Here is a 13,431-nt window from a genome sequence, read left to right as displayed (position 1 = left end):
ACCAATACTATTCGTATAGTATCCATCCCGTATGCGTATTTGCCGAACTAAAGTTTATGCGAAAACAACTTTTTTAACCTTAAATATCTATGCAAGTCTTTGATTTTCCATAAAACCCTTCAAAGGCTTACCATAGCTATATTGGAAATTTTAAAACACTCATGGAATATTTTACCTCCCTTAATCAACAATCATAATAACAAGAACTATTATATACTGCGTAATTGGTGGGTTTGATAATTATATATTCCTACACAAATCTTGAATCTGACAATGATTGGTTTTTGCTCAAAGTGTGCAGAAAAAACTGACACTATTTACGAATTCAGATCAATAGTTCATCTTAAAATATAAAAACAGTAAATTTTATACTTTTCCTACAATCTACAATAGATAAGCTTCAATTGGGTTTTTAAATTAAGAAAAATGTAACGATTTTTTTTTATTTTATACGAAAGAGCATCTTTTTCTGAGCCACTATGATTTTTTCAGATTTTTAGAACCTTATTTTGGTACCTAAAATCAATTTCAAATAGATTTTTTGAAATCACCTTTTGACAGCTGGGTAACTGTTTGACAGCACCACCCAGTACAAAATGCAACGAGGGGTGATTCGGCAAATCGCTCCCATACAAACTTAAAATTGATTTTTAAATAGGTTCCCGGGCATAAAAGTTCATGAAAATTTGGATTTCGGCTCAGTTTCGCATGCAGATTCAGAATATGGAATTTTCTCAACACCGCTAAAGACGCCAGTTGCTTCTAACAACACTTTTTTCCAAGTGACACCGTTTTTGAGCGGCAGCCGGTTGAAAGTGTACCGATTCTAAAGTGCGCAGGCTTTAAGCGAATGATCGCATTACGCCACCACTCACTGAATCTGCTCTCCATTTGGAACTCTTCTTGAAATTGTTCCAGACGTCATCCGATTATCCTAACGGGACACTCTGCACACCAAGATGTCGCCGATCGTTAAATGATTAGAAACACGGTTAACACTGGAAAGCATTTTCATTTGGCATTTTAAAGAAGACTACGTTTGTGAAAAATCCTGGCATGATCATCAAATTAGACAATTATCAAAATTAGCGCATATGGCGCACAAGGCGTTTTCTTTACAGCATGCAAATCAGTTAAATCGATCGTCGAACTGTGCACAATCGAGCTTCATCAATGCTAACAACAATTTCGGTGTTAGTCTTTAACTTTTTCGTTTTCACCATTGCATTGTTGACTTCTCTCCGTCTTCGATCGGTTTGTTGGTGTCATCTTCACAGATAAAATTTAAAATGTATCGCCATTTCGGTGTAAATCCATTTACGAGGCGTTATGATCAAACGCCTCCACGCGCGATAGCGTGGGATGATTCGATGCCACGTGAGATCAAAAGCGATCGCGGGTTGAACAGAGAAACGAATATTTTGTCTGCTTTTTCGACAATAATACACTATGTAAGCCAACCGCTAGTCATCGAAGATGTGCGTGCCCCGATCGGTGTTTCGGACAATAATAGGGAATTAGGCAAATCACGCTTTCAATTAAAGTTCAATTTGCTATTGAAACTAGAGTCATTCGGCCGATGAACAGTGTAGGACTGAAGGTAATTTAATCAAACAGATTTCTTCTCAGCAGGAAGGGTCAACATGATCGATTGATTTAGAAGGAAGATGAATGGTGTTTTTATGAGCCTAATGTTGCGTTATATCACTCAATATTTTAATTATACTGTGTGACAGTGTAAAAGTTATGACAGACCATAAGATTAAAACGCAGCTGTTTTTTTTGACGTAGGACTACGTCTTTATTTTCTATACCGGGGTACACTTTGCAAAAACCAAAAATCGACCGCGTCACGAAATTATGAAAGATTTCAAACGTTAATAACTCAAAAAGTAAACGATGGATTTTTCGGATTATAGCTCGAATCGATGGGAAAACTGCACAACAATTTTCTACAATACTTGAAAGTTATTATTTTCAATCATAAACTATTGAAAAATTGAAAATTGTTGACCCATCTTTTCACTGGCCAATCACGTGCAAGCAGAATTTTGGATTTTTCCTTGCGGTATAAAAGCATTCTGCTTCTTCTCATCTTCCATCAGTCTTCTTCGATGCCTCGACGAGAGCGCATCAGCGGAGCCCCCGTGGAGTATAAATTAAAATCTTCTTCTCCTTTTCGCTCAGTGTTCTTCCGTGCGTCGTCGAGTGCGGAGGGTCGGCGACAGCGCTTTTGCGTTTCGCTTGTCCATTCTTCTCCACACTGTCGAGCGCGCCAGACGGACGGACGCTGCCAACCGAGCAGTAGCGGCGGCGGTGAAATCAAATTTTCATCATCGGAGCGTGCGTCATTTGCACTTCCAGCATCGGAGCCAGCACCATCGTCGAAGCAAGTGATCAAGCAGATTTGATTTTGCGAAATCAAATTTAAACAGTCCTTCTAAGGGCTAGAAATCGAATTTTCCACAGGAGTTAATACCGAATTTTCAACAAGTGCCGACATTTTGAAACAAACCACTGCAAAAGCTCCGCTGGGCGCGGTAGACGCACCGCCGGCAACCGAGATGGTGGCTCATTCGCATTTTTCCAGTGCGGCAGCGGATGGGAAGACAGCAACTGGGAATAATTATTTACATCATCGGAGCTAACCCGGTCCCGCGTGAGTTGAAATTTCGACATCGGAGCCAGCATCTGCGATGAACAAATCCTTCCTAAAGTTGACCACATTATGGTTTCGTGAAATCAAATTTAAACAGTCCTTGTAAGGACTACAATTTTGAATTTTCTGCAAGAGTTGTTACCGAATTCTCCTAGAAAGTGCCGACATTTCAAAACCAACTTGATCGAATGCGTCGTGTGGAAATTAAATCGCGCTTTCTTGCATCTATGATAGATTTAATTTTGAATCTGCCAAGTAGAGTGATATAAAAGAATTAAATTAAGTTAAATTATCTATAAAGAGCATTAAAACCATTAATTTTCTTCAATCCATACAACATTTAGGATTGAAGAATGAAAATGAAAATCGTTGACCGGTGTTGCCAAATTACAATATAATTTTCCATCGCAATAATTTGATTAAATTACACTGATTTGGCCAATAAGCCTTCAAGAAAATCGTATGAAACATAGTTTGTCAAAGATAATTTATAGATAATGAGCAGTCTACTTATTAGCAATAGTTTAATAATGTTTAATATTAAAATTTAATAATTATTAACTTGTGCTACATCTCTTTGATTGCAGGTAAATCTGCATGGCATCACTGATTTTTACCCCTCTCTCGTCTAGCCAATCACGTGCGAGAGGGGAATCCAAATTTTTGCGGCGTATATAAGCTAACTGCTTCTTCTCATCTTCCATCAGTCTTCTTCGATGCCTCGACGAGAACGCATCAGCGGAGCGCTCGTGGAGTATAAATTTAAATCTTCTTCTCGTTTTCGCTCAGTATTCTTCTGTGCGTCATCGAGTGCGGTCTGCGGTGGGGTCGGCGAGATTTGATTTTGCGAAATCAAATTTAAACAGTCCTTCTAAGGGCTAGAAATCGAATTTTCCACAGGAGTTAATACTAAATTTTCCTAGCAAGTGCCGACATTTTGAAACAAGCCAGTGCAAAAGCGCCGCGGGGCGCGGTAGTCGCACCGCCGACAACCGAGCAGGTGGCGATGGTGGCTCATTCGCATTTTCCCACTGCGGCAGCGGATGGGAAGACAGCAACTGGGAATAATTCAGGCCAAATATTTCAATACGTCCTATTGAGAGGCTCTCTTTGTTCACTTTCTCTTTCAATTATTGCAATGTAATGGTACACTTTTCAACTATTTTTGCAGTACAAATCAAAAGACGATTGTTTTGACCATCGTTCAATGCAAGAAGACAATCATAATACAAATAAACAGCTGAGATATTAACGAAAGAGAGGGAAACCAAAGAGAGCCTCTCTTCTGCAGATTGAACCTTTAGACATGTTTGGCCTGAATTATTTACTTCATCGGAGCTAACCCGGTCCCGCGTGAATTAAAATTTCGACATCGGAGCCAGCACCATCGTCGAACAAATCTCTTCTGCAAGTTGATCACATTTTGATATCACGAAATCAAATTTAAACAGCCCTTGTGAGGGCTACAATTCTGAAGTTTCTGCAAGAGTTATTACCTAATTCTCCTAGAATTAGGTGTCGACATTTCGAAACCAACTACTACGAAGGCACCGTGCGGAAATTAATGATTAACTCTTAAGTGAAATCTCAATCGGTAGTTCTGAAAAGGACTGAATGGTTAATTGGTAGTAGACTTGGCATCAGTTTTGGAAAATTGACGTTCATTGCTTTCCTCTTGCCGATCAGATTCTAACTAACTCTTCTGCCTTTTCACCTACCAATGTGCCCTTCTCGCTGAACGCCGTTCTCTCTTCAGGCTCTTCTTGGCGAACCGTGCTAGTATCGCGTTTATAGTTGTTATATGTAGTGAAATCCAATTTGAACAGTTACCGAATTGAAAACACGTAAATTCCAACATTTCAAAACCTACTAGTACAAAGCCGCCGTGCAGAAATTAATGATTTACTCTTGAGAGAAATTTCTATTGGCAGCAGTCTTGTGAAATTTACGGCCATGGCAAAATTGTTTGAAATGTTTATGGAAGGAGTAAGGAACATGAAAGAGTAAATTGCAGCAACAAACCTCCGTCGTAAGGAACTTATACAATTCTAGGATATAATATCCTTTCTACAAGAATCATCACACTACTGAATCTAAGTCATCGTGGTCCTACGTCACCCTTTCGCACAGCCCCTAGGGATATACACTTGTAGTTTTTTTATTCTTCAATCATTTAACCTAATTTACAGCTCTTTTGTCCACTAGGGCACTGCGTGAGCGATTCCAATTCTGCCGTAATTCTGCAAAGTGACATAAGCGCCATTCAAAATTTCGATATTTTTTGGTATATTATTTATAATCTCTGGGGTAAAAATAACACTGTGATATTCCTGCTGTATTAGAACGCAAGGTCTAGTCGTAATCTGCCATCTATAGAAAGAAACTTAGAGGATAAGCAAGAGTTTTATGCATAATAACCAAACAATGGGCCAAAACTATCAATGCCGCTTACGTCACTTTGCAGAATTGCGGCAGAATTGGCGGCTGTACTTACACTTTGTACAGCGCCTAAATGTATTCTATTCTTATTGTACTATATCGAACTGGTTGCCGTTGTGCTGCTGACACTTTCTACCCTATCATGGTAGAATGATGAGCACGAGGATGTTGATGAGTAGCTCTTGTTCCTTCTCAAGTCTGATTATGAGTTGCCGTTAGCCGATATCCAAGTTTCCGTGTTCGTTAGAGCATATGCTCAGAAGAGGGTCAGGTGTCAGCTGCTCAATGCCCAAATCAAGATATGAAAATAGTTTTAGTTTTCGAAGATTCAAATGCACAGAATTTTATTTGATGAGTGCTCCTCAGGATTTTTTTTTTTTCAATATACCGATAGCCCCACTTATTTTTCTTCCACTTGAAATTCCTCAACAATTGTGATAATTATCGCAATTTTTTGAAAACTACATCACAGCAGTCTGCGAGCGTGCCCGGACGATAAAAAATTCCAGCTGTCATTTTTTGCACCCTTCAATTTTTGATTTGGCCGATTCTTTTCAAACTAACATTTGAAGAAATTACATAGTGATTCAGTGCATTTGTTTAATTCTACAAAAGAGTGCTGTTTGGATAAACCGGTGAAATTTGTTGTTTGAACAGTTTATCATGAGCCTGGTTTGTTTGAAGTATGGACGATGCTGGAAAGGCTACACTATCTAGAACAGCGTGGTTTCCCAAACTGTGGGTCACGACCCCAAGGGGGGTCGCACCCTACATCCAGGGGGTCGCGACTCGCGAGAGACAGTCGAATATGTTACTGTAATAGACAACAAATGAAGGAATATCTACGGTGGGTCGCGAAAAGTACAATCTTCTGGCAAAAGGGTGTCGTGTACCTGAAAGTTTGGGAACCTATGGCGTAAATCATCGGTGTACTACAGAGGAGGATAAGATCATTGGGCCAACTGATAAGTAGGGCAGTTCAGACTTTAAACATGTTGAAAATTCAAAGCTCCCATACATTACAATCATTACAATCCTTGGTGCAAAACTAGAGTCCTGTCAAATTTTCAGCCATTTCGGTGGTGATTTAATGGTGGCCCAAAAGCAAAATAGGTTTATATGGGAATTACTATGGAGAATTTTCGAAAAAGGTTCTCCGCACTGTAGAGCAATAACCCATAGATGAAGTCAAAGGGTCAAAGCCAAATTGAATTCTTCAGATCTCAATGATGAATGTTGCCGAAGATCGGAACTCATTTCGACAATCGGGTAAAAAGATATTAAGCAAACTCACTCGCACGCGCATCTTTATACACGATGCCCTGCAAGGTGTGCAAGGAGGTAACACGCTTACTATGATTGCGTGTCAAACGAGTAGATCGAGCTATGGTTCTCTGTTCAAGCATGCATGAATGAATATTGATTCATAACTTCTGTCTCGTGAGCCGAAACGAATAGTGGTCTTCGGCAACATTCACCATTGAAATCTGAAGAATTCAATTTGGCTTTGACCCTATGACTTCATCTATGGGTTATTGCTCTACAGTGCGGAGAAAATTGAAAAATAGGACGAAACTAGATTTCGATTTGGTAGATCTTTCACGGCAACGCAACCCAAAACGGTGATCTACCCACGCTACGGGCTCCGTTTAACATCGAGCATATTTTAAACCCTCTAAACCATTCATCCAACAATTCATCCCTCAGCACGGGTCGCCTGCCACCTTGGATTGGGGTTACCTGTTAGGTGGACTTTTACCCCCGGAACAGGTGGTCGGTGGTGCTATTCTAAGCCGACAGCTGCACGGGCAATATTTCTTTACCAGTAATATTCGTACTGTCGTTTATAAAAATAAACTTACATCACGTTACTTTTACACTCATTTATGCCTGGACTTTTCCGGGCTCTTTTCGGCATCTTTTACACTATTCGACCTCTTCTTCTTCCTAAACTTTTCCGCATTCTTATTCTCTACTCAAACCTGTTTTTTTCCTTTCCTTACTTCTTCGGGGACCCTTCTGTTACCACTTTCCAAAACCTTTCACCATCCTTTAGGGTGGCGATGGCGGTTATCGGGCGTATTGTTCCTTCAAGGGCATCTAGTGTGGTTGGTTGGGATTTGCAATATTCTATTGCTGCGATGACCTCTTTATACATATGATTAGTTTGAATTATGTTACATTTAGGGTAAGTTTAAGTTCCGGGTATAAATATCCACCAAACAGGGAACCCCAATCCAAGATGTCAGGCGATCCGTGTGAATGGATGAATGGTTCAGGGGGTTTCAAAGATGCTTGATCTTTAACGGAGCCTGTGAAGTACCTAGGTAGATTACCTTTTGGGGTTGCATTACGGTGACAGATCTACCAATTGCGCCCTAGTCCAGCTGCTTTCTTATAACATTTTATACCTTGTGTGATAGGTCCCGTTTTGCTTGTGCCCGAGAATGATCTGGAAATAAGGAAAACTGGATGAGTATTCCTAATCTCTTTTTTTTTCGGTGTTCACTGGCGTGAGGCAGTCATTTCGACATATCTAAGCTCTCCAGCTTATTTTAGAAGCTGAACCTGAGAATATTGTCTATGAAAAACTTGTGCGGCAGGCCCAGTTCTATAAAAAAGTCACGAAAAAACGCTCTTTTTCGAATATTCAAGGTAAATGTCACGGACTACCTTCGAAAATTGCCAATTGATATTCACCGTGAATATCAATCAATATATTTTTAAGTAGTTCGTCATATTTACATTAAATATTCAATAGAGAGTGGTTTTTCCGTGACTTTCTTGTAGAACTGGTCTAGCCGCACAAGTTTTTCATATACAATATTCTCAGGCTCAGCTCCTAAAATAAGCTGGAGGAGGTTGAATTTAGATATGTCGAAATGGCATTTTCAGCATTTGTAAGGACTACACTGCCGTGCATCGCATATAAGTCCCATCTTTGCTGGATTTCCTATGCAAATGGGACAGATATGCGATTCACGGCAGTACAGTTCCCATGTATGTTCAACATCAGTATCATTTCTTGACTTTGTCGTTAAGAGATCCGATTTTGCCTGACAAAGCGCATAACATGCGGTACGGGGGCCTTTCAATCATTTCCTTTTATGATTAAGTAGCAAATGACTAATGTAGCAAAACCGAATACTTTCTCACTACTCAGTGATAAAGTAATACGACATGCACTATACAAAGGACACGGGATATACCACAATAGATCAAATATTGGTCGAAATGGTCATGCCCCAAACAGAAAAAAATGTCAGATGATATCTTCGAAACTGTAGTAAAAAATCAACTATCCGAACTCGTTCCAAAATATTTCAGGGTGTCTACTCAATCATGAAAATTAAATTCCCTGATATTTCCAGGATTTTTCCAGGTTTTTGAAAATAATTCCAGGTTTAACAAATCGACTAAACTAAACATGTTTATAGATTTCTAGGAATTCGTGGAAACGCAACTTTTTGGGAAATTTCTAGTTCCAACTATAATTACATTTAAGAAGAACATTCCATCAGCATTTAGAACAGAAGCACAAGATAATTTTCTGATGGAATTCTTAATACAATCCTGGCAATACTTTAGGAGAATTCTCTGCATAATTTGTTGAAAATTTCGTTCATGAATTTATGAAGGAATTTAGCAAGGAAAACAACAAGAAATTACACTATATTTTTATAAAAGGTAAGCTTGGCCGTTCCAGCTGAAAATCTTTTGAGTAGTTCCTGTGCAAACTTTCTTAAATATTGTCGGACATTTTAAAAATTGCAGCTAACGCTTTTAAACAAATCCTCAAAGAAACCCTTAACGAAGACCTTCGCAAAAGAATCGCTTAAGTATGTATTTTTCAGGAATTTCGCTAGAATCTTCTCTCCAGCGATTTCTTCTTTTATAGAAATTGCTAACAATGTAAGATATGTTTATAGGACTTCAGTCAGAAAGAGTTTAGAGTTTCAAAAGAATTGACTTCAAATAATACTGCCAGTTACACTTGAAAATTTTTAAAATGTCCACATAAATTCAACTAGAGGAATTTCTTAATTCCTTTAGAATATTTTAATTCTTTTCTCCACAATAAATTTGAATGATTACTTTACGTCAAACATCGTTTTACCAAAAGTATATGAACAAACATTGTTACAGATGGACTACTTTCAAAATTAATAGAAAAAAATTGTAATTCAATAGTTTTGGTTGTCAATAGTTTCAACTTGTTTCAAGAGAAGTAATTGACAATTAGAATATATTAATGAGTTGTTAACCATGTTCCAAAACTATTGCGTTATGTCCATCGAAAATAGTTTCTCTCGAGTTCGTTCAATTATGTGGAGCTCAGAAGCAACTGGGGAAGAGAGAGTTGAACATTCCTTCAAACATTGTTAAGAATCATTTATGAGTTGTTCTAAAAACGTTTCAGAAATGGTCAGAAAAATATTCAAAAATTCTTCCAGAAGTCATCTAGTTAATTTCGCAAGAAATACTAACATCGAATCTGCCAGAAGTTCCAATTGATCAACAATATTCTGCAGGAGTTTCGGGAACTTCGCTCAAAATGTATCTTTAAGTTCCTTCAGGTATTTTCCAACACCTACAGGCGATTGCGAATTTGTTAGGCAAACCTAAATAAATTCTGCAAAACAGTAAGCTCATTCACATGGAAATAAAGAAAAATAGCATATACGATTTAAGTCACTTAGCCAATATTTAACGCTGCAATAGATTGAAAAATTTGAGAATTCAAAATCCTAACAATAAAAGCATGTCGACTCAGTTTTCTGAAATAGGTAAAACATGAAATAGGAGATTGCTGTGAAAAAAGTACAAGTTAGTTTCAACGTCAGATATTCGATACATCTGATAAATAATATTTAACGAGACGGTAGTTAAGAGCGGCGCAGCCGAAATTTTTATACGCTTTGATGCATTTCTAACTGAAAATTTTTATTGAAATGATAAACACAGAAATTCCCTGATTGTCACCAGAATTCCCTGAGAATTCCAGGATTTTTCCAGGTCGAGTAAAATTCCCTGATAATTCCAGGTTTTCCAGGTTTTTCAGGTAGTAGACACCCTGTATTTTATATCTCTTGAGGAAATTTTTCTTATTCATATTTGAGAGTTTTAATAAAAAAAACTCTAGTGCAACAAAAATAAACACTGTGAACTCACTCATTCGGTATCATTATCGATTCAATTTGTGTCTGGTCTATGTCTGGTGGCACAGTTACGAAATTGATAAATCGCACGGACCATGACACTGCGCAGACGCTACTTATAGTAGCACAAAATCAATCGTGTTTCTTGGTTGCAAAATCTATGGTTGGAATCTATTTCAAGTCATCTTAACTGATCGATGTACTGCAAGTAGATATTAAGTGAAAACCCTAGCACCGTTTTACACCAACACGGAAATAAGAAGAATGTGTGATAGAAAGCATCGATAAGGATAACTGTTATCACTTTCAATGCGGGAGACCGAATCGTAAATAGATTTTCGCAGAAATCGATTCAAATGGTTGCGGGATCAGGTTTGGGGTTCACACTATTCAGTACCAAGTATTTGTTGTTCTCAAGCATGATGTATTAGACATTAAGCTTGTTTACCTAGCGAAAGTTTGAACTCTCTTTTGTAAACAACAGGAGTTTTCAAAAGTGACAGGAAGCTTTCTCTTAAAAAAAACTTAAAAATAAAGAAAATGTCTAGTAACATCAAAATGATAAATGTGCAACTCCTTTGCGTCTGAACGAACGTCTCGATTTACAAGTGATAATGCGTAGTTCTATTGTAGGTATAGGAGGTACTGAAACGAGTTGTGTAACATAGGATTCTCCGAACTGCAAAAATGTGGTTTCAGTTAGCAAATTGACCGTTTTACCTCTGCAACAAATTGCACAATTATCAACAACGTTTGAACCTTTCCATATTCAGATGTAGATAACTGATAAATTACGTCCATAATAGCAGATACTTGTTAACTTGTTCTCGTTGCGGATGTTGCTAGTTTCAAATCAATGGTATAAAATTGAGTTATTTTCCCAAACAGAATCACTGCTGCTGGAGTCTTCAGACGTATCGACAGCAAACATGACAGGTAAATTAGTGAAATAGTGGTTTTCCCTTATCTAATTAACTTTGTGTCACAGTTACAATCGTATTCTTGGCGTTGGCGGTTTTCGGGGCAACAGCTGCACCTGAATTCTACAATGAACATCAACAACAGTGGCAATACTGGCGCCAACATGAACTGGCACCACCACAAGTTAAGCAGAATCCAAATTTGGTTCAACCGCATAACTCGAACGGATTGAAAGTAGCAGCTCAGTTTCAGCAATGGCCGCAATGGCAAGAAAACTCTCCAGTACAATTTCAACGTGAAGTAGTCAATGCGTATAATGAACCAGAACACCGTTTCGGTGTACAGCAACAACAACCTTGGGGACAATGGGAGCTGACTCCACCGAAACAGCCAGCGCAACAGCAACCGCCACCGCAGAAACCACAAATAGTGAGACCCAGCGACAGTTGGCAACAAGCGGCTCCACCTCAAAAACCGGTTCCTAATTTGAACATTATGCCAGAGACTAACTCTGATGTTCAGCGACAGCCGTGGGGTCAATGGGAGCTGGAACCACCGAAACAGATACCACAACAGAAGCCCCAACCTCAGAAGCCTTATTATGCAAGTCCCAATGAGAACAAATCGCCGGAAGTCAACGCAGAATTTCAGCAGTGGCTTCAGCAACAGCAGTACAGAGAACAAGAATCGGAAAAGCTCAAACCTCAACAAAATCTGCCACTTCAAAACACCAAACCACAACGTGAGCCGGCACCACAAAGGCAAAAACCAAACCCTCAGAAACCTCAAAACTTCGAATCGATGGAAAACGAATACGTCGAGGGTCCACTGAGATTCCAAAAAGATCCCCGCTGTCCCAGAACCGATAACCCTAGGAAGCCTGTTCACTTGCCAATAGCGGGAGATTGTACAAAATTCATGAAATGTGTCGAGGGTCTGGCCTTTGAGCAGGATTGTCCCGCAGGGTTAGAGTTCGGAGTCGGTGTTAACCGTTGCGATTACCCGAAGAATGCCAAGTGCAGCACTAATTAGTGATGGAAGGTCAATTTGATGCTGATGAGAGAGCATGCAGAGGTTGAGATACATTATGCAGGATAAACCAGTTTAATGTCAGTAACGTTCGTATCTCTTAGAGCATTCACGCAATGAATGTCATCTTTAAAGAAAACTTGTGTAATCTAACATTTTGAAATAATTTTGTATTGTAATTTGAAAATTGGTTTGGTGAAAATTGTCAAATGATTATTAAAATACCCGTAGAACATAAGAATAAACCAATCAAAGCAACTTCTTCTGTTTTAACTCAAAACATTTGCGCTACCGTATAGGGTAAACAGACATAATATGGCCCCTTAAGAAATAATGGAAATATCTCTGTACTCTTCACTGTATTTTTCTCATCAACTGTATTGAAAAGTTGAACGAAGTGTTTGCTTCTATTAATCTGTGTTTCTATGGAATAGCCGTATTCATAAAATCGTATTTTCCAAAATCATCGAAATCATAGACTCACAAATGTACCGGGGTATAATGCCCCAGCCATGGTATAGTATACTCCAAAACAACGGCCTAGTATGCCCCAAAACCACGAGGTATGCCCCCACCGAGTGAACAAGTAGTCCAAAAGGTGTAGTGGAGGCGAGGCAGCCGACAGGTGAGGAGCTATCTGGCGGTGCCCGCAATGCTGGGCGAATACTAACCCCGAAGGTCGCCAGCAATCCCTTCAAGTCGGACCCCAACCAGGCGTCCCGGAAAGCTGGGAAGGGTGGGCCTGAAAAGGCAGGCCCGTCCCGGATGGATGAGAACCGGGGGTTGAGACCGTTGTTAGGCCCTTAACAACCACAGAGTAGGGATAACCAAGGGCAGGACCCCCCTTGGACGAAGGACGAAGGCCGAGCGGAAGAAGACGGGGAAAAAGCCGCAGGTCGAAGAAGTCAGGGACGCCAAACTGAGAAGACGTAAAAGTATAGGTGCCAAGCGCGAGAAAGGCAACGCGCTCGTTATCAAGACCGAACAGTCGAAATACTCGGACGTCTTGAAGGTGATGCGAAGCGACGCTAAGCTTGTGGAGCTGGGAGCCGACATGCGCAGTATCAGACGTACTCATACGGGCGAGATGATCCTGAATCTGAAGTGCTATAAGGGCAATGGTACTGCCACAAAAATTTGACTGAAGAGGTCCTTGGCGAAGGGGTAGGTTGAGGGCTCTCACACAAGAGGCGACTCTGAAGGTGAAAAACCTAGACGAGGTCA

General features: G+C 39.6%; 1 protein-coding gene across 1 annotated transcript; it reads left to right on the top strand.

Annotated features, from left to right (window-relative positions):
• The first annotated feature begins 11,088 nt into the window (after positions 1 to 11,088).
• On the top strand, positions 11,089 to 12,465 carry LOC109407468 (putative uncharacterized protein DDB_G0294196). Its single transcript, XM_019680507.3, has 2 exons — positions 11,089 to 11,193; positions 11,246 to 12,465. Exons 1-2 carry the CDS (start codon positions 11,094 to 11,096, stop codon positions 12,208 to 12,210), a joined length of 1,065 nt encoding a protein of 354 aa, XP_019536052.3. The 5' UTR covers positions 11,089 to 11,093; the 3' UTR covers positions 12,211 to 12,465.
• Positions 12,466 to 13,431: the final 966 nt, after the last annotated feature.

This window comes from Aedes albopictus, chromosome 2 (genome assembly GCF_035046485.1).
Source record: "Aedes albopictus strain Foshan chromosome 2, AalbF5, whole genome shotgun sequence".
Classification (NCBI taxonomy): Eukaryota; Metazoa; Arthropoda; class Insecta; order Diptera; family Culicidae; genus Aedes; species Aedes albopictus.
The sequence above is the reverse complement of the archived record's forward strand: the minus strand, read 5'-3'. Positions and strand labels throughout refer to the sequence as shown.